At 43.2% G+C, this 21,814-nt stretch overlaps 1 protein-coding gene across 1 annotated transcript in view; it reads left to right on the forward strand.

Annotated features, from left to right (window-relative positions):
- The window catches only part of LOC124788845 (octopamine receptor-like), a 244,242-nt gene that overhangs the window by 61,675 nt on the left and 160,753 nt on the right, over nucleotides 1-21,814 (forward strand). The window contains exon 4 of the mRNA XM_047256129.1: nucleotides 13,598-13,826. Within this exon, the coding sequence (XP_047112085.1) occupies nucleotides 13,598-13,826 (229 nt within the window). The remainder of the gene's footprint in view (nucleotides 1-13,597; nucleotides 13,827-21,814) is intronic.

A 21,814-nucleotide genomic window follows, 5' to 3' on the forward strand; every position in this document is an offset into this window, starting at 1 on the left:
TTCTGAGTTTAAACACTTCTCCTGCCCACCAGACGCCCCCAACATGAACATTATTGAGCATATCTGGGATACCTTCCAACGAGCTGTTCAGAAGAAATCTACATTCCCTCGTACTCTTACGGATTTATGGATAGGCCTGCAGGATTCGTGGTGTTAGTTCCCTCCAGCACTACTTCAGCCGTTAATCGAGTCAATGCCTCGTCATATTGTGGCACTTCTGCGTGCACGCGGCGGCCCTACACGACATTGGACAGGTGCACCAGTTTCTTTGTGTCTTCAGTGTGGTTTATGCTAAAATGTTTCATGTTTCATACGTTAATTGGCCAGATGTATGATATTCTGATTCATTTTCATTCTACAGGCGTTTGACTCCTGAGGAAACCGTCCCTCTCTCTGTGATTTGTTCAAGAAATTAATTAACGGAGGACGCACCTAATGCGAAAGCTTAAGCAAGCTTTAAGAACTCTGCTTACATACGATCCTTGTTATTCTAACTTGTTTGTATTTTCATCCATCTGGTTGCACCTTTTTTAAATATTCCTTTAAACAAATATTTTCTGCATAGAAATCCTTACAGAAATCAAACAAGATCACAATCAGAAAGTTCATTATCCCTTCGTTGTCCAGATCTAAGTTAAATTTACGCTCAACTACACTCAGTAGAACGAGCCGGGTGTACAACACAAGCAAATATTTAGGAATGCATAGCCTCGTACGTGTATGCTGCCGAACTCTTCCAACACCTGATCAAACACTGCTCGCAACTTTCTTCTGAGAATTCTTTGGACGACCGGTGGGAGCACACACTCTTGCCGCACACACTCTTGCCGCACACACTCTTGCCCGCGAAAGGCAAAGGTCCCGAGTTCGAGTCTCGGTCGTGCACACAGTTTTAATCTCCCAGGAAGTTTCATATCAGCGCACACTCCGCTGCAGAGTGAAAATCTCATTCTGGAAACATCCCCCAGGCTGCGGCTAAGCCATGTCTCCGCAATATCCTTTCTTTCAGGAGTGCTAGTTCTGCAAGGTTCGCAGGAGAGCTTCTATAAAGTTTGGAAGGTAGGAGACGAGGTACTGGCAGAATTAAAGCTGTGAGTACCGGGCGTGAGTCGTGCTTCGGTAGCTCAGTTGGTAGAGCACTTGCCCGCGAAAGGCAAAGGTCCCGAGTTCGAGTCTCGGTCGGGCACACAGTTTTAATCTGCCAGGAAGTTACAAGAATTATTTTGTCTCTGACTGAAATATTTTCAATTTTAACTTGGTATTTATCACGCTTCTAGACTCATCTTCAAATATGCAGCAGTTACAGCAGATTAGTTTAATTCTCAACTGCACGAAGGCAAACGCTCCGAACATTGAACTAGGAAGAAATGTGTTATTATTATATATGTCTGTAGTACTTCACAGGAAGTGATAGTTTGTGCTAACTCCGTTTATTTCCATTATCATTGCATATTAAATTAATAATACGGCTGCTTTCAACCTCACCTTCAGAAAACTACAGCAGCTATATTTTCGTATAGCTATTCTTTGTCTTCGATTATATCTTACGGTATATTAGTCATTTTTCACCGTCATTTACACTATGTGATCAAAAGTATCCTAACACCTCCAAAATAAAAGGTTTTTCGTAATAGGCGTATTGTGCTGCCACCTACTGCCAGGTAGTCCATATCAGCGACATCGTGAAAGAGCAGAAGGGCGCTCTGTGGACCTCACGGACTTCGAACGTGGTCAGGTGATTGGGTGTCACTTGTGTCATACGTCTGTACGAGAGATTTCCACACTCCTAAACTTCCCTAGGTCCACTGTTTCCGATGTGATAGTGAACTGGAAACTTGAAGAGACGCATACACGGCAAAAGCTTACTGGTCGACCTCGTCTGTTGACTGGCAGAGACCGCCGACAGTTGAAGACAGTCGTAATGTGTAATAGGCAGACATCTATCCAGACCATCACACAGGAATTCGAAACTGCGTGAGGATCCACTGCAAGAACTATGACAGTTAGGCGGAAGGTGAGAAAACTTGGATTTCATGGACGAGCGGCTGCTTATAAGTACATCACGCCGGTAAATACGAGTACTAAACGACGCCTTGCTTGGTGTACGGAGCGTAAATATTGGACTATTGAACAGTGGGAAAATGTTGTGTGGAGTAACGAATCACGGTACACAATGTGGAGATCCGATGGCAGGGTGTGATACTGCGAATGCCGGTGAAAGTCGTGTGCTAATGTGTTTAGTGTCAACAGTAAAATTCGGAGGCGGTCATGTAATGTTGTGGTCGTGTTTTTCATGGAGGGGTCTTACACACCTTGTTGTTTTGTCGTGGTATTATCACAGCACAGGACTACATTGATGTTTTAAGCACGTTTTTGCTTCCCATTGTTGAACAGAAATTCGGGGATGGCGATTGCATCTTTCAACACAATTGAGCACCTGTTCATAACGCACGGCCTGTGGCGGAGTGTATATACGACATTAACATCCCTGTAATGGACTGGCCAGCATAGAGTCCGGACTTGAATCCTACAGAACACCTTTGGGATGTTTTGGAACTCCGACTTCGTGCCAGGCCTCACCGACTGTCATCGATACCTCTCCTCAGTGCAGCACCCCATGAAGGATGGGCTGCCATTCCCCAAGAAACCTTCCAGCACCTGATTGAACTTATGCCTGCGTTAGTGGAAGCTGCTCTCAGCCTAAGGGTGAGCCAACACTATACCAGTATTACCGATGGAGGTCGCCACGAACTTGTAGGTCATTTTCAGCCAGGTGTCCGGATACTTTTGATCGTAGAGGTGTCTGTCTTGGCTTTTCTTGATTGTCGGTACCTTCACCGATTTAACGAATCCCGTCAAGAGTTCACTTACACTTTCAATTTCAGTATTATACTGGCCAACACCGTGGTTTGGTAGTAGGTGATGCTTCTATAGATTTCGCTGGCTCCATTAACTTTTTCTTGCGTGGGGAGGCACAATAAGGCGGCACTTTACTTTCTAGGACACATCTGAGAAACTGCTTTAATGAATAAGGAGTGGCGTGTATAGGCAGACTCGTTGAAGTAGGAGTATCTCCAAGGCGCAGCGCAGTGGCCGGTCCCACATGCTGCCAACTTGTTTCGACTACGCTGCAGAAATTTTCGCCTCCTCTACACAGCCCCGATCTTTCGGCATACGATTTCCATATCTTTGAAGTCCTGTCAAAGGGCATTCGTGGCTATTTGCTTCGAACGAAGAGGTAAATGCCTTCCAACAATGACGCTTCCGTAGGCAACCGCAAACATTTTTCCGTGAAGCCATTGTCCATCTCGTCATTCAGTGGGATAACTGTATTAATAGTTGTGGAGATTACTTTTAAATAACAAAGTGTTTATTTACTTTTAATGGTTCGTTACATCAATCAGTAAAAACGGAACCCTTACAGAATCAGTTTGCTGTCAGTCTGTCTGTCTGACTATTAAAATCCCATTTTCTCGATAACTGATAGACCTAACATGTTTAAATTTAGGTCACATGCAAGAATCTATGTTCCCTTGGCGGCGTAAAAAATGAAGCTTCTAAGACAGTGCAATGAATAGGTATGGCCATTTATGTCACAAATTTCACAACCTCATTCATCAAAAACATGTAGAATACTTCCCGTTGGTAAAGAATCATGAAATTTGACAAGAAGAATGTTATCACAGTACAACTAAAAGAAAACTCAAAAAACTGTTAATTTGTAATTATATCACACGAAAAAAATTTTCTGTCACTTTTTATCTGACTGTCTGTCCGTTCGTCTGTTAAGACCTATTTTTTCTCAGGAACGGGTAGACATATCATGTTAAAAGTTATGTCGTCTGCTAAGGCTTGTAGTCCTTTGGAGGTGTATGAAACTGAAGTTTCTAAGTCAGTGCAGTCAAAAGATACGGCAATTTATACCATATATTTTGATACTCGCATCATCCCGAATCATAAAATTAGACAAGAAGCATGATTTCACTGTACAAGCAAAGAAAAATATCCGAAAATTGTTAATTTGTAATTATATCACACAAAAAATACTTTTTGTCATTCTCGAAGTTCTAGGAATTCCCTGAGCGCTATCTTGGCAGTATCGTTATCGATCACAGGCAAAAATCATAGGCTTTGTCGATTTCCATAATAGATTAACTACCTATATACATAATTAATATTATTATTAAAGAATCAAGTCTTCCAAGATCGATAGTGATTCCACATCTAATAGTGTTACAAGATCCGATGATCACAGCTCAGATCTGTCGTAAATTAACACTTCTGAAGGAGACCTGCCGGCCGCTGTGGCAGAGCGTTTCTAGCCTCTTCAATCTGGAACCGCGCGACCGCTACGGTCGCAGGTTCGAATCCTGCCTCGGGCTTGGATGTGTGTGATGTCCTTAGGTTAGTTAGAGTTAAGTAGTTCTAAGTTCTAGGTGACTGACGACCTAAGATGCTAAGTCCCATAGTGCTCAGAGCCATTTGAACCATTTGAAGGAGGCCCGTTTGCATGAGTTGAATGCTAGGTCAAGAGCTTTTGACTGCTACCTTCCGAAGCTAGTGGCTGGTTTTATTCGATATATCACATTCACATACTTGCCGCTACTGCATGCTGAAGATCGCAATAAGAAGAATTTCTGGTGACCTCGGCAAACTTGATTATTCAAGGATAATATAACTTTCAGATCACCCTCGACGGCTGACTCAATGTCAAATACAATACGTAATTAACTTGGTTAAGTGTGTATTTCACGTTACCTTAGAGTCAGCAGAAGGGCTATTGGTTGCTGCTTGACACAACTTGTTCTCGTTAATACTACATTATTCCGAATCTAGTTATATGTACTTTCATCCCCTTCGTGATGGGAAAAATTTCGATTTGCTTTTCGCTTACGTACTTGCGTGTTGTTCTGATTTTTTACTATCTTAGGTTAAACAGTACATAAGCATAATGATTATTATTTTCTCTGTCCTAAGTCTCCCATGATATTTTTTGTGTTTCCGCTCATATACTTAATACTAAAATTTTCCTATGCTGATTTACATCGTCACTTATGTGCTCAGGTCTCAGATTGGCGGAATAGGTAGTGTGATTATGATGTAGAGAACAAACAAAGGAAAGTAGTAGTCACAGTTAAACGCTAGATCCTGTGTAATAGAATGATAGTGTCTGGTAAGCAGGTAGAAGTGACTGTTCAAGTCTGCTATGAAAAAACTGTTTTATACGGAGCAGAAGAGTGAATAAAAACAAAGAAAATAAAAGACTCTTTGAAAATGAAAATTATGAAGTGGGGAAGATATCGAAGAACCACAGCAATGGCGAGATTAATGGAAGTTAATTGAAGAGGGTATCTAGCAAACGAGGAAATAAATACAACATAGTACAGTGAACTGGAAGGAAATAAGTGGAATGTTATTGCTATTTAAAACGTTCGAAGGCAACAGAAAACCTCAGAAAGGTTGGGAGTTGAGAGTTATAGGACAGCTAAAAACAGGTAGTCTTAGGAAGAATTGATATGCTGGAATTACAGGCGCCTTGCATAAAAGACAACAGATGATATCTGTAGAGATAAAGAGTCAAGAAGACTTGGTGGTTGTAGGCGGCCAATAATTATGTAAAATACCACTGCGTATACAGGTTGTCCCAGAAGGAATGTTTGGTATCCAGGAATATTACAGTAATGCTCACTCGAAGCAAAAATATCTCGTAAACATGGGCTCTAAAATGCATACCGTAAGAGCTGCGAGAACTTCTTCATCTTCGATACTGTCGAAACAAATCTCTTCCACTGCAAGCTCTTTGCTTTCCGTATATTGAGAGTTAGTAAGGACCAAAACAAGAAAAATATGTCGAGTAAACATGTGCTCTAAATGCACACTTTAAGAGCTATGAGCCCTTGTCCGTCTTCGCTACTGCGAAACACATCTCTTCTCCTGAAAAGCAGCTCATAGCTCTTAAGATATGCATTTACAGCCAATGTTTACTAAACTCTTTTCTGTTAGGATGAGCGTTCCCTTCACGTTCCTGAATACTGACCATTCGTCCTGGGACACCGTTTATAAATGGTGCGGTTGTTCACTTTTCATATATGTTTCTGACTTACTTCCTTATATTTTGCACTAAGTAACATGCAAGCTCAAGATGGCGTGAACGTCTACATTTTATCCGTAGATCGAAATTAGGATAACATTCAGCTGTAACTATTAACTATACTGCATGCAGTGCTCGCGGAAATTGTTTAATTGCTGTACTTGATACTAGAATTTTCCTATGCAGATGTACGTCCTCACTTATGTACTCAGCTGTCATATTGGCGGAACTGGGAGTGTGGTCAAGATGTAGAGAACAAACAAAGGAAAGCAGACGTTATAAGCCCAGAAATGCTTTTTGGCTGAGTCAGAGAATGCTAGGAGTAATTGTTTCCATGTAGTTTCTATTAGAGAAAAGACAGTTATACATAATAGTCTGATCATGCAAGAGTGACACACCTCGCGCAGCTACACTATTCGAACTTCCGCTCAGTCTTTTGTTTGGGCTTTCCCTCAGTAATTCCAAAATCGTCATGGAGGGGGAACTTTTTCTTTTTAGGGACGACGACTGCGTTATGTGCTTTTAAGCTGAGAAAATAGCAAAGTCTGCACGTCGTTCACGACAGTCCCAGAATTGGTTACTGAAGAGAGTGGCATTCTCTCATGTGAATTTTCTCCCAGAACCACAGCAGGAACCAGAAGATTTTCGCAGTTACTTATGTGTGGACATAGAAACGTACTATAAACTGTTAACTCTTTTAACCCCAGAAAGGGGAAAGAAGATAGTGAAATGAGGGCCGCTATAAGACCCCACGACAGACTCAACGCAACGTTAAGATTTTTAGCGACTGGCAGGAGCTATAAGGATCTTAAATTTACAATTATTAATTCGAAACAACGTTTGAGCCACATCATACGCAAAACCTGTGAGGCTATATACAACGTTCTGAAAAAGTAATATTTAAAGGAGTGTAAACAGAACCTACAGATGTTTCACGTTTTAAAAGAAAAGGGTATAATTAAAAATCACGATTAGACAAAAATATTATCATACAATATCTTGCGATTTTAAGTAAGAGTTTTAAGTGAACATTAATTGCTTGAAAAATTAAACCAACTAAGGTGATAAAATATGCAGAAAATATTTTGTAGATAGATTAGTGTCTACATAATTTTAGGTATTATTCCAGAAATTAACAATGCACTTAGAAATTCCTTGTAAGCACGATGAATTATCTAGATTTATTATATTGGTATTTGAAATAGCAATAGGCTTATCTGAAGGACCACGTTGTGTATAACCCACTGTGCTGATGGGAAGATTTGCCTGATTATTACAAGGAAGCTCTGTTTCATTAAACTGTGTCCTCCAGAAGAAGTAGCTTAGTTAAAAACTGCAAAGTCTTTTGTTAAAGGTTCCAGATGAGCTTCGAAAATTCCATCATTGATGAGCAAACATATTTATATTCCCTTAAGATCATGTAATTTTGCGAGGTGCCAGGGTGGAGAAGAGTTTGTACCTCTTTAATCCAGACGAATTTTGCATGAGAACGAGACATGCACTCGACCCCCTCTTTATCTACCACCTAATTATTATGCGCTCAACGGTAACTTAAGAAAATGATGGTGGATCCTGCTAGTAGGTAAAAAAGGAGTGCACACTCACAATAATTTAATGAAAATCGTAATCTGCTCAGAAAAAAAGAGAACTTTATCATAAAAAACAACAGAAAATAGGATTCTGCATATATCTACGAAATGTTATGCGGATTAAATATTACAATTAGATTTATTATACATCAGAACATAAATGCACATGATTGTCGACACATACAGTAGGTTAAAGGATAGGGTACATCGAACTATTATGCGAACAAGAGTTGGCTGGAGAACAAGGCGTCCTACTCTCTGTGATGCAAATGATTAACGATAGTGAGTAGAGGTGCTAATGAATCACATATTAATCTTCCGACTATATAGCAGTATCGCAATTAGTAGTGAGGGCTCAAATGGGATCACATGGAGAAACAAGCACGGTGGACTTTTAGCAAAGCGAGCGCGCGTGCTGCTGTGGGATTCAGTATAAAATTAATAAGGTTCTACAATGCCGGAGCAGCAAAATACTGCACCAGTACTGAAATCTGCAGCACGTCGTCGGTAGGCAGCGATCTGATGACGTAGGCGCCGACTTCTACTGTGCAGCAACTGTGTGTCAACCCCTGGCCTCGAAGGCTGTCCGAGAATTCTAAGTTCTTCCGAAAAAGAGCGACCAAGTCGAAAGACTGTCCGACTCTGACAAAGATCAGATCCCGAATTCCCTGTAGGCGCAACGCAAGAGCGAAGCCACCATTGCTCTCCTCCCTACTCTCCTCGAAAACTGCGAATCAGCGTTCAGTTCTGATTCCAAAATTCCCCCACACTGTCTCAAAACATCATTCGCGCCAATATCGATCGTTCCCTCTAATTTCGAGCAGGCCTTTATGACGTCAACTAGCCTCAGTTTAAGTTGACCGGTGATGCCTCTGCTATTCAGCTGATGGCACTGAACTTGCCGTTTGACGGGCTACGAAAACAACCACCCGCTACGAAAACAACCACCGGCCATCTGGCGCCAAACAGTCGCACCCAGCAGGGCACAGTCCACAAGTTTTCTCTGAATCAAGAGGACAATGTAGTCAGTCGGTGCCAGGAATCTTCATTCAGGACGCGCCGGAACGGTAGACACATAAACTACGTCGACACTCAGACGTCTCGCAGGTCGTTTCGTCCTGCATACAATAGGCGAAAATCGGCCGACGTCAGTCGTTCCGCCAGGCGCTTAAGCATTTTGTGCGAACCCTCAGAATTCAGGGAATTGCAGCCCCTCATCGGAAACGCAGTGTGCCACGTCCTCCGATGCTCGCCTCGCACAGGCCACCTAGGGAAGTAAAACACGAGTATTTTTTGAGCTCTCAGTACAAATACTCTCATTACAATAACCTTATTCGGTCTGTTACTACCGTGAAATCACACAGAACGTTCATAAAATTGATGAAAATGAGAGGAGACATGCAAAAGAGGGCATGGAACCTCTTAATTTATGCGCTTTATATTTTGTGTAGGCATCAAATTCATTGTCAGCTAGTGTAAGTACCTCTGTAGCTATATTATTAAACTGTAGCTATAATATTAATCTGGTGTCTCTTCCTTTTGATCAAACACTGGACACTGTACGGTGGAGTGTCACTGCATGATACTGATGTGCGTCTTCATGTAAAGACTTGTCGGCAGTCTTGCACGTACACAAAGTTTTAGCCCATCAGTCTTTTGCTGCTTTGTCCAACTTCATTCAGGTCATGCTTTAGATGCTACTTTACTGCAGTGTTAATGCGACTGCTTTTTTTTAACTTAATTTATTGTTCCCATTTATCATTTTGTTTTATGGTAAGGAAAGTGGTCATTTTTCTGGAATGGTGCATTAGTTTCTCATGTTCAGTTGTTGTAGATGACACACTTTTCTGGCATTTTTATTTCTTTGATGGTTCTATGTAGGTGTGTGCATTGACTGTGGCTCCTTGACTTTGTGTGCTTTCTCATTTGCATCTTATATTGCCATTTAGTTTATATCGTATGACGAGCACAGTAATACACTGACGGAAAGAGTCCCAACACTAAAAGTAATTAATGTACAGTAATGAAATTTCTGGGATACATTTGTTTAGAGAACATATTTAAGTCATCAATATAGCAGGGTCACGGGTTAAAGCGCAAGATACATAATAGCAAATCTAAAGTGCTAGTACATTAACAATCAGTTTAAGCACTAGAATGTTGACTTCAAGCATGCAAACGTGCATGTATTGTATTTTACAGGTCTCGGGTGTCAGTTTGTGGGTTAGAGTTCAATGACTGCTGCACTAGTTCGGTCAATACAGGATTCTTAATGCAGGTTGTAGACCGCGCTGGAAATGTCTGATGATGTCCCATACGCTCTCGATTGGAGACAAGTCTGATGATCGAGCAGGTCAAGGCAACATGTCGACTCTTTGTACAGCGTGCTAGGTTACAACAGCAACAGTGTGGCCGAGCTTTATCCTGGTGGTGGGAAACGCTCCCTGGAATGCTGGTCATGAACAGCAGCGCAACAGGTCGAATGACCAGATTGACGTATAGATTGGCAGTCAAGGTGCATGGGACAATTAGCCTTCCGTATCCACCTTCCTTCCCCCACACAGCTCCAGTACGACCTCATCCCGTTCCCCCCACCTCCTCCTTTTCCTCCAACATCTCTGCATCCTTTACACTGTCCGGAGGCATGATCCCCCCACGCCCCTGGTTTCCTCCTTCCTCTATCGCTATATCCCTCCCTCTCTCCACCTCTACACCCTCCATCTCCTTCATCAGGGCAATTTCCAGCACCTCCCTCTACCGGACGTTGAACTTCGCCTTGACATCTACCTTTCCTTCCAACTGTAACCTGTCTTCTTTCCTCCCCAGGTCCCCCCCTTTTCCTCTCCCCTCCTTCTCTCAGATCGACTTTCCTCCTTCCCCTCCCCCTCTGAGTCCTTGCACCGCTTTCTCAACGGTGTCTATCCCACATCCTTCCCTCCCCAGCCCTCTTCGTCGCGCCCCTGCCCGTCCCCCCCCCCCCCCCCTCTACGCCCCCACCCACCCTTCTTCCCTTCTCCCTCATCTCCAGGCCCCTGGCAGACACTGTGGGTTGCTCATCATCATCAGCATGCTACGTCAGTGTTGTGTTTGGTGCTATTCTCCTGTGTGTCGAGAGCTGTGCTTTTAATTGTGTGCTGGACTTGTACATAGTCCTACTGTCCGTGATCATTATATGCTATGCCGTCCATCGATACTTTTAAGCTGCAGCCATACTTCATCTCGTGTTCTTTTACTTGTCCCAGTGTGTGCGGTTTTTTGTGCTCAATAATTTTTAAGGTTTTTGTCTCCATTTTACAGTCGCCTCCTTTTTGTCTGTTCTCTTCCATTATGTTCCCTTTTTTATATTTTTTCCGCCATATTTTCTCCCTTATAATTTTAAATATCTTCTGTTGTGTCATTATTGTCTTTTGGCTGATGAGCAGCGCATATGCTGCTGCCAGCCCACCCCTTATTGGGAACTGAAATTCAATAAAGAAAAAAAGTGTGAGATAACAAAGAGAGTACTGCAGCTTTCATAAGAAATCGCATCCCATACGATAGTTCCAGGTGTAGGTTCAGTGTGTCTAACACCCAGGCAGGTTGGTTGCAGGCCCTCAACTGGCCTCCTTCTTAGAAACACACTGTCAACACTGGTAGTGAGGCAGAACCTGCTTCCATCAGAAAACACAACATACCTCCACCTTACCCTCCACTGAGCTACAGCTTGACACAATTGAAACCGGAAATGGCGGTGGTTTTTGGCCAGCGGAATACACGCTACAGGGCGTCTGGCTCGGAGCTGTCCAAGAAGTAAACGAATTTCAGCAGCTGGCTGTGCCACTGTGGTGCCAGAGCCATACGCCCAGCACTGTGGCCTTCGCTCTCGGTGTTGCCACGTGGCCGTCCGGAGCCTGGTCTTCTTGCGACTGTACATTCTCATGACCACCGCTGCCATCACTCATGTACACTGGCTGCATACCTACCAAGTCTTTCTGCAGCATAGCAGAAGGAACATCCAGTTTCTTGTAGCCCTACTACACGACCTCGTTCAAATTCAATTAGGTGTCGATAATGGTGCGTTTGTCGCCTTACAGACATTCTTGACTAATACATACTCACCATGTCCAAACTCAAAGGCAAGTAACACTCACGACAGTTGTAGCGTGTATATAAAGAAACCTTCTAAAAATACCATCACTTGCAAAGTAGTTTAGAAAGCAGATTAATAATGTTGCTCACGCAGGATATGTTCGCTTTATCGGGCAAAAACAAAATTATTGACTGTGGATGGTATCGTCAGAATGTAAATAATGAAGTCACTGGAAAAAAGTCATTAATTTTGGCACTTATCTTGAATGGATTCCCACGTAGATTTCGTGGAAGTTGTTACGGCTCATCTTGTTGATTCTAGGGTGATTCCACTGTGACTGCTAGAAGGTCCAGATCTGATTTTAGCAATATTTGAAGACCTAAAAAATGCGTTTTTCAGGAAGTTCTTAATGATCAAACAATCGCAGATCAGAACAATGGTATGGTAGAAATAATTTTTGACTTGGTGTTCACGATCCACATTTTTATTAAACTTCGTGTAAATTCACATATACTTCTTCTTAATTGTCACATCATCAAGAAAACAGTTTTGTATCAATCTTCATGTATTTAATTTCCACTTTAACCAAACACATGACTTGACTGTTTTTTACAAAGCGAAATAACAACTTAACTTCTGCAAAGTGACACAAAGACTGTTCTGTGCGCATTCGCGCCAAAACGGTTACAAGTAAGTCAAAGATTATGACAGTCTCACATAAATGAATACACACAAGAACCATATCACTGTAATACATCTACATCAACAAACATAATCCGTAATCTACCATACGGTGCGTGGCGGAGGGTACCTCGTACCACAATTAGCATCTTCTCTCTCTGTTCCACTCTCAAACAGAACGAGGGAAAAATGACTGCCTATATGCCTCTGTACGAGCCCTAATCTCTCTTATCTTTGTGGTCTTTCCGTGAAATGTAAGTTGGCGGCAGTAAAATTGTATTGCAGTCAGCCGCAAATGCTGGTTCTCTAAATTTCCTCAGTAGCGATTCACGAAAAGAACGCCTCCTTTCCTCTAGAGACTCCCACCCGAGTTCCTGAACCATTTCCGTAAGCACTCGCGTGATGATCAAACCTACCAGTAACAAATCTAGCAGCCCGCCTCTGAATTGCTTCTATGTCCTCCCACAATCCGACCTAATAGGGATCCCAAACGCTAGAGCAGTACTCAAGAATAGGTCGAACCAGCGTTCTACAAGCGGTCTCCTTTCCAGATGAACCACATCTTCCCAAAATTCTACCAATGAACCGAACACGACCATCCGCCTTCCCCACAACTGCCATTACATGCTTGTCCCACTTCATATCGCTCTGCAGTGTTACGCCCAAATATTTAATTGACGTGACTATGTCAAGCGCTACACTACTAATGGAGTATTCAAACATTACAGGATTCCTTTTCCTGTTCATCTGCATTAATTTACATTTATCTATATTTAGAGTTAGCTACCATACATCGATACATCGGAGTACCTATACATTAATAAAACCAAGTGTGAAAAGTAGTACGATATTACTGGTTTCTAGAACTGGGGTTGGAATGCCGTAATGGTCACGTAAATGAGGAACCATTACAACCTGATTAGCATTCTCATAGTGGTGCTGCTAGCGCCATCATGTTACGCGACTGACGCGAAATTTAAATAGAGAGCAGATGTAGAAACAAGCCAAACAACTTTCGTTTATGTCGCACAACTCCTTCTTGGTGTTGCAAATTTTTCCCGTCAGTGTATTATAGTAAAATGTACTAAAGTGTCACGTGACAGTGATTTCGCTTCTCTGGGACGTGCGCGCTCTGTGTATGACGAATGCTTACGCGTGTGTGCGCAGGCAAGTGGCACTTCGGCTGGCAGATCTGCCAGGTGTGGATCTCGCTGGACGTGCTGCTCTGCACGGCGTCCATCCTGTCGCTGTGCGCCATCAGCGTGGACCGCTACCTGGCCGTCACGCAGCCGCTCAACTACTCGCGGCGGCGCCGCTCCAAGAAGCTGGCGCTGCTCATGATCCTCGTCGTCTGGGTGCTGGCCGTCGCCATCACGTGCCCGCCCATCCTCGGCTGGTCAGTATCGCAGCCTCCACCCGCTGCCCGCTGCTCGCGTCACTACGCCAAGGCACCACTCGTACCTGTCAACCAACTATCTATTCGCTATGCCTTCACGCCACCTCATATCATTAAGCTACATAGCTTGAACAGAGATACGGAGACTCCGCGAGAAACGCATACTTGAACATAAATGCAGATGCACACAAGTCTGTAAGTTATGCTGTTGTACAAGGTAGTTATAATTACTGTAATCCTCCGCTGTTTGCGATGTCCACGTTAAAAACAAGTAATCGTATGACAGTGACATATTGTGGAAACATTTGTAACGATGTGCTGAAGACAACTAGCGAATCGACCAGTGAATGAAACAAATTTTAATATTAAAAAGGGGGTTGAAACCTGATGATCTTAGTAGTTATGCTGTTTGGAATGGTCGGCCAACGGAGAGGCCGACGTCCTATTGCGCCACAAATTGTTGAAGAAGTTTGCGAGGTGCCAGGGTGGAGAGGAGTTTGTACCTCTTTAATTCAGACGAATTTTGCATGAGAACTGGACATGCACTCGACCCCCTCGTTGTTGTTGTTGTTGTGGTCTTCAGTACTGAGACTGGTTTGATACAGCTCTCCATGCTACTCTATGCTGTGCAAACTTCTTCATCTCCCAGTACTTAATGCAACCTACATCCTTCGGAATCTGCTTACTGTATTCATTTCTTGGTCTCCCTCTAAGATTTTTACCCTCCACACTGCCCTCCAATGCTAAATTTGTGATCTCCTGACGCCTCAGAACATGTCCTACCAACCGGTCGCTTCTTCTTGCCAAGTTGTGCCACAAACTCCTCTCCAATTCTATTCAATACCTCCTCATTAGTTATGTGATCTACCCATCTAATCTTCAGCATTCTTCTGTAGCACCACATTTCGAAAGCTCCTATTTTCTTCTTGTCCAAACTATTTATCGTCCATGTTTCACTTCCATACATGGCTACACTCCTTACATACCACCTAATTGATTATGTTCGCAACGGTAACGGAAGAAAATGATGGTGGACCCTTCCTGTTGGTAAACTAAGGAGTGCACACTCACAATAATTTAACAAAAATAGTAATCTACTCAGAAAAAAAGAGAACTTTATCATAATAAACAACAGGAAATGGGATTCTGCATATATCTACGAAATGATATGCGGATTAAATATTAAAATGAGATTCATTATACATCAGAACATATATGTACATGATTATCGACACAAACAGTGGGTTAAAGGACAGGGTATACTGAAATATTATGAGAATAAGAGTACGCTCGAGAACAAGGCGTCCTACTCTCTGTGATGCAAATGATTAACGATAGTGACTAGAGGTCCTAATGAATCAAATATTAATCTTCCGACTATATAGCAGTATCGCAATTAGTAGTGAGGGCTGAAATGGGATCACATGGAGAAACAAGCAAGGTGGACTTTTATCAAAGCGAGCGTACTGAAATCTGGAGCACGTCGTCGGTAGGCAGCGTCTTGATGATGCAGGCGCCGACTTCTGCAGTGCAGCAACTCTGTGTCAACCCCTGGTCTCGAAGTCTGTCCGAGGATTCTAAGTTCATCTGAAAAAGAGTGACCAAGTCGCAAGAACGTCCGACTCCGACGAAGATCAGATCTCGAATCCACCTCTGTGATGCGATGCAAGCAGCGAAGTCAGAATTGCTCAACTCCCTACTCTCCTCGAAAACCGCGAATCAGCATTCAGTGCTGATTCCAAAATTCCCCCACATTGTCTCGGAACGTCATTCGCGCCAATAGCGACCGTTCCCTCCAATTTCGAGCAGGGTTTTATGACGTCAACTAGCCTCAGTTTATGTTGACCGATCATACCTCTGCTATTCAGCTGAGGGCACTGAACTTGCCGTTTGACTGGCTACAAAAACAACCTGCCTAGACCACCGGTCATCCGGCGCGAGACGCTCGCACCCAGCAGGGCACAGTCCAAAAGTATTCTCAGACGCAAGAGGACAATGCAGTCTGTCGGTGTCAGGAATCTTCGTTCCAGACGCGCTGGAACGGTAAACACATATACTGCGGTGACACTAAGACGTCTCGCAGGTCGGTTCGCCCTGCATACAATAGGCGAAAATCGACCGACGTCAGTCGTTCCGCCAGGCGCTTAAGCCTATTGTGCGAACCCCTCAGAATTCAGGTAAGTGGAGCCCCCAACCGGAAAGGCAGAGTGCCGCGTCCTCCGATGCTCGCCTCGTACAGGCCACCCAGGGAAGTAAAACAACATGTTTAGGAATCAAGTGATAAGTATTTTTTAAGCTCTCAGTACAAATACTCTCATTACAATAACCTTATTCGGTCTGTAACTACTGTGCAATGACATAGAACATTAATAAAATTGATGAAAATGAGAGGCGACATGCAAAAGAAGGCATGCAACCTCTCAAGTTACTGTTTGGCTGCGAACCCTGGACGCAATGTGAGATCTTGAAGCAGGGCGTGAGCTGTGTCACGACAACTGAACATTCCATGGTCCACCATTCTGAAAACGCTGCAAACAATTATCAAATGGTATCCGTACAAACTTCACATTGCTCAACAAGTTTTGCTACCTGCAGCAGACATTGGAGTAGAATTTTCTCTTCTCTTAAATTTCTTGTAAGGGTGAAATTGACGACATGTGGCATTGGATCGTTTCGCGGAGTGTTGAAGCACATTTTACACACACTGGGGCAGTGTTGTTTTTCAGGATATCGTTGCCAACAAACGTTCATGACGTTTCCCCCCCAGAGTCAACGCATCATTGTGTGTTGTGGTTTCACGGTACAGTTTATGAATGGTCCATTTTTCTTGTATGAACTCGAGCCCCAAGGACGAAGTACATGCAGCATGAACGGCACACGTCACTGATCTGCTTCGCCAACATGTGATCCCTGACCTACAGGAGAGAGGTGCTTCGGACTTAATTGTTTTGATGCACTATGCAGCTCCGCGTCACATTGCGCAATAGGTCACTGGGTCACTCCTTAACAAATTTCGAGAAAAGTGACGGCGCTTGTGAGGAAATTAAAATGTATTTCTTTCAATTGCTTATTCTTTATTTCTCTTCCGGAAGTTCTTACAAACGTATCCACAAAGTTTCATTATCCTACGATCACTCGTTTTTGATGGGGACCCCTCTCAAGCAGCGAGAGTTTAATTATCACCACCCCGTATTTGAACGTCGGCACTTGTGCACTGTTCTCATTGCGTTGCAAGTGTCAGTCGTGGTCAGAATAGTGCACTTTGACGGAGTTAACTGAATTCGAAAGTGGGAAAATCGTTGGCACTCGGGTGGTGTGTGCCTTCGTAACCTAGGGAGTTGAAATGTTTGGTGTTTCAAGAGGCACCATATCGAAGATTTATACTGCGTACACGATGAGCGGAAAAACATCATCCGCTCAGTGACAAGGCAGGTGAAGGTGTGTTGAGTTATCGTGGCAGACGGTCGTTGAAGACGACTGCAACGAAATGGAAGCGGACATCAGTTTCACACAAGCGAACACTATCAACAACGAAACATCGTGAAGGGAGTTCCAGAACCAGGGAATTGCAGGGCGAGATGTATTATCAGAAGCACAAATGCCCATAACAGGAAGTCGTCGTGACGAAGGCAAACAACTTGAACTATGGGGCACTAAAAGAAAGCCGTTTGGTCGGAGGAGCCTTGTTTCACACTACTGTCAACTTGTTTCCGAGGGTGCGTCCCAAGAGTGACACAACACGTGGTTTCGGTGATGATTTGGGCAGCATCATAGTCGCATTCCATTGACCCCAGGCCGCTTTGGCAAGGTAGCATTACTGCCAATGTTTATGCACCCTTTTGGCTCATTAGGTTAATTCACTGGTACATGGTTTGTTCCCCCGTAGTGATGCTTTCTTCTACGACTGCAGATTCCCTATTCACACAGCTCACTTGGCTGATTTGTTGTGTTTCCCAGGGCTACCAGTGCGTCCAGTTCTCATTATTATCGAGTCTTTGTCCACTACTTCGAAGAGAAGGGTGCATGATCGCTGTGCACCTCCAGCATCGTTACCTGAACTTGACACTACTTACCAGGACTAATGGCATAACGGTCCCTTCAAAGCTACACAGTGCCTCTATTTATCCATTCCAAGACAACTGGAAGCTTTTTCGAATGCTAACGAATTTCTAAAGCATATCAGGTATGATAATTTGCTGTGATATTGTCGTTTTTCCAATTTTGTAAAGTACTGTACCTTCATTACTGTAGTGGTCTGTGGAGCTAGCATCTGGGCGCATCTCCTTTGACTGAAGAGCTTTGAAATTAGAACCAACTTTTAAACTGATTTATCACTATTATTGAGGCTAGACTCTGTGATAACGCTGTCTGAATCGATATATTCAATTACAAGAGGTAAACTTTCGCAAACGCAACTTCTTTTATTTGATTCTGAAGAAAACATTAGTCAACAAGAATACTACAGAGCTAATGATCCTTTCGCGTACTGAGTTCCATCTCATAGATGAACACTCGTCTGACGTAAATTTATTTACCATCTGCACAAAATGTAGAGAAGTATCCAAGACAACAAACTTTCGAAGTCTAATTAATATTGACGAAATTACATATAATACGGATCTGAAGGCGTTGCTGCCTGTGCAAGACTTCATCATCTCACAAACTGCATCTCCAGTACTTATCGTGGAACCGAAAATGTTGTATCTCCAGGAAAATGTAATTACATCAAATGATAAGCACTAGTAGGGAATGAGTATAACCAAATGGTTTCATAAATAGATAAAGAGAGATTTTAATACGCGCTAAGACACAAACAAGAAAAAAAAATAACAAATCACGATGGAATTATCCGAATTGCATGGAAATAGGTAGATGTGATATACGTGTACAGACATACAAATCATTACAATTTCAGAAAAACTGGACGACTTAATCACGGGAAAGCTTTTCACCAATGCATCAAGTTAGTAATACATTGATCCACTGTTGGCCCATATGCAAGCAGTTATTCGGCTTGGCATTGACTGATAGTCACTGAATGTCCTTCTGTAGGATGTCATACCAAATTATGTCCACCTGACGCCGTAGATCGTGAAATTCCCAAAATGATTGGAGGGCCCTGCCCACAATGCTCCAAACGTTCTCATTTGGATAGAAATCCAGCGACTTTGCTGGCCACGGCTGGGTTTGGCAATCACGAAGACAAGCAGTAGAAACTAACACTGGGCGGTCATTATCATGCTGAAATGTAAGCCCAAGGTGCTTGGCCACGAGGGTCAACACAATGGGGCATAGAATATCTTCGACGTACCGTTGTGCTGGAAGGGTGCCGCGGATGACGAAGGCGTCCTGCTATGGAATGAAATGGCAGCTCACACTATCGCTCCTGCTTGTTGGGCTGATTGGGGTCTGACAGGTTGGCATCCCACCTCTGCCCGGGACGTCTACAGACAAGTCTTCGACGGTCATCGTCTTCACCGGTCATCGGGGCTCAGTTCGAAGCTTGATTCATCGATGAAGACAATTATACTGCAGTCAATGAGATTCCAGGCCAAAGACGTATCTGGAGACCCCCTGGACAGCAGTGTGATGTCGATGTGGCTGTCGCCCACCGTACTGCCCGACAACGGCCCGACAGTCAGGAATGATGGTCGGCAGTGCCATTTCTTATCACAGCAGGGACCATTTGGTTGACTTTCTTGGCACCCCTACTGCTTGTCCTCGTTCTAGCCAAACGCTACCGCGGCAAGCAAGACTGCCGGATTTCTCCCCAATTGAGAACGTTCGGATTTTCACTCTCTAAAGCGCCAATTGGACATAATTTGGTATGATATCCCTCAGGAGGATATCCAACAACCGTATCAATCAATGCCATCCCTAAGAACTGCTTCCTTAATTGCCACAGGTAGACCAACGTGTTTTTGATTTGCTCTATTTGTGTAGCTCGTCTTCTTGAATAAATTATCCATTTGTTTTCTGAAATTGTAATAATTTGTCTGTAAGTGTACTTCGTTGTCTACCGACTTCGTCCCATTTGGATAATTCCTTCGTGGTGAGGCTTTTTTTGACTCAGAGTCTATAATAAAAAGAGAAATACTGAACTTTTGGAAAGATTCTTACTTTAACTACAGTGAAGGCAGCCCTTCATTGGCGGTTAAGAACCGGCTCAGGAATTGCATTGCACCTACCTGATCCCTTGTTTTAGAACGATCCAGAAATACTACAACCAAAGCAATCTGTTTACTAATAGTAGAGGGAGAGAGAGAGAGAGAGAGAGAGAGAGAGAGAGAGGACAGCGGGGGGGGGGGGGGGGGGGAGTTAAGAGAGAGAGCTATCGAGGGCCATGAAGGGTCAAGAACGTGAGGAGCGCAATTGGATATTGCTAGCATTATTAGTATTCCATTAGTAATTAAATAGTCGCACGATACGACAAGTTACTCCTCTTGATTAATACGTCTTTCATAAAGCGTGAAGTGAATCCGCATGGAAAGTGCGGTTTAAACTAAGAACATGTCCCCCAGATATGTGTGACAACACAATGAAACAGCAGACCAGCTGTCTTAAGAGAGCGAATATTAACCCATTGTGGTGTATTGGCCAGATCACGCTTTTCTCTAACTGATATTAGCGGCAAAGCCTCTGAGAGGGTCTCACAAGGCACACTCTTTGATGGGACAGTTAGTCAAACTATTGCACTGCGGCAAAAGTAGGAAAACAACAGAATGGCAAGCTGCCTCTGTTCTCCGCTTATGATAAAAGTCGGCTGCCTTCTTTACATTTACATAATAAGAGTTTGAGAAGACAGTAGAGCATTCTGCAAAGGTTCAGCACTGACGAGGGTTTAGTGGTGATTCTCAGAATATGTCCGTTTAACATCATGGTACGTTACAGGGCGGCGTTGCATTGGTTGGGGCATTAACAAAACGATTCATTGTGCCAGATCAGAAGCGCTCGTATATCTAATAAATGACATTTAGTAGCATGGAGGTTGGACGAATGACTGTGTGCTTTTGATCCTAGAAGCAATGCAAGGCGTGGATACAGCATGTTGCTAAGAATAGGCTCAGCTGACGTATAATTAGCCCTTCCCAACCTACCCAACCCATGGTTTACCTTTTAGTAGGTCATGGTCCATAAGAGAAACATCCACGTCGATTTGGGCACAGGATCATAAAAGTATGTGAGAATGGAGAGGATAGTTTTCCATTTTTCCAGGTAGAGAGAGAATGCTATCAGTTGGATTGCGGTTTGCGCACAATGGTAAATGACTGAAATTGAAGGACTACGTTTAATGTAACTGCACAACGAATATCTAATAAAGAACTGCTTCACTTTCAGTGGATGCTCTGAATATCGAAGTAACGTCAACATATCAGAAGAACGATGTAGAACACCAACAAGAATTGTTACCTCTGTAATAGACAAGAATAGGCACGGCTAAAATATAATTAAGAGAAACTATAAAACCCTGTAAAAGTACTGTGGCCACCGACATTGTTATGTGTGGACTCTAGAATTTCCAACGCACTCAGATATTAGTGGCGGCAATTTAGAACGCTATAGCAACAAAAGTCCTACGTTTCGACAGCCGTAGGTGGTAGACAAACCTCGACCTTTTCCGATGCTGCTCATACCAGATGTAGTAACATAATGTATCAGCTATTTACTTGAGTTAGATTTAAATTACTGAATGTAACGACTTGGTTACATTATCCACGCGACATGTCTTAAATTTATGACAATAACTGAACTCAACTGAATTGTCACCTCATGTGTTTTACTGTGATTTCATAGTTATTTCAGCATAATCTTCAGCCTATAGATATTGCCACTGTACTCTCGTACTAGCCTCATTAGTTCTGCGACTCTAGTCAGTATGGAGGTCGGAACTGGATCTTAAAGAATCAGAAAAGACTGCTAAATTCGTTACTGATCTGGCGTCTTCACTCCAAGTAGTTGTTCCAGCGCAGTAAAAGGCGTGGTGCTGG

The sequence above is a fragment of the Schistocerca piceifrons genome, chromosome 3 (genome assembly GCF_021461385.2).
Source record: "Schistocerca piceifrons isolate TAMUIC-IGC-003096 chromosome 3, iqSchPice1.1, whole genome shotgun sequence".
NCBI lineage: Eukaryota > Metazoa > Arthropoda > Insecta > Orthoptera > Acrididae > Schistocerca > Schistocerca piceifrons.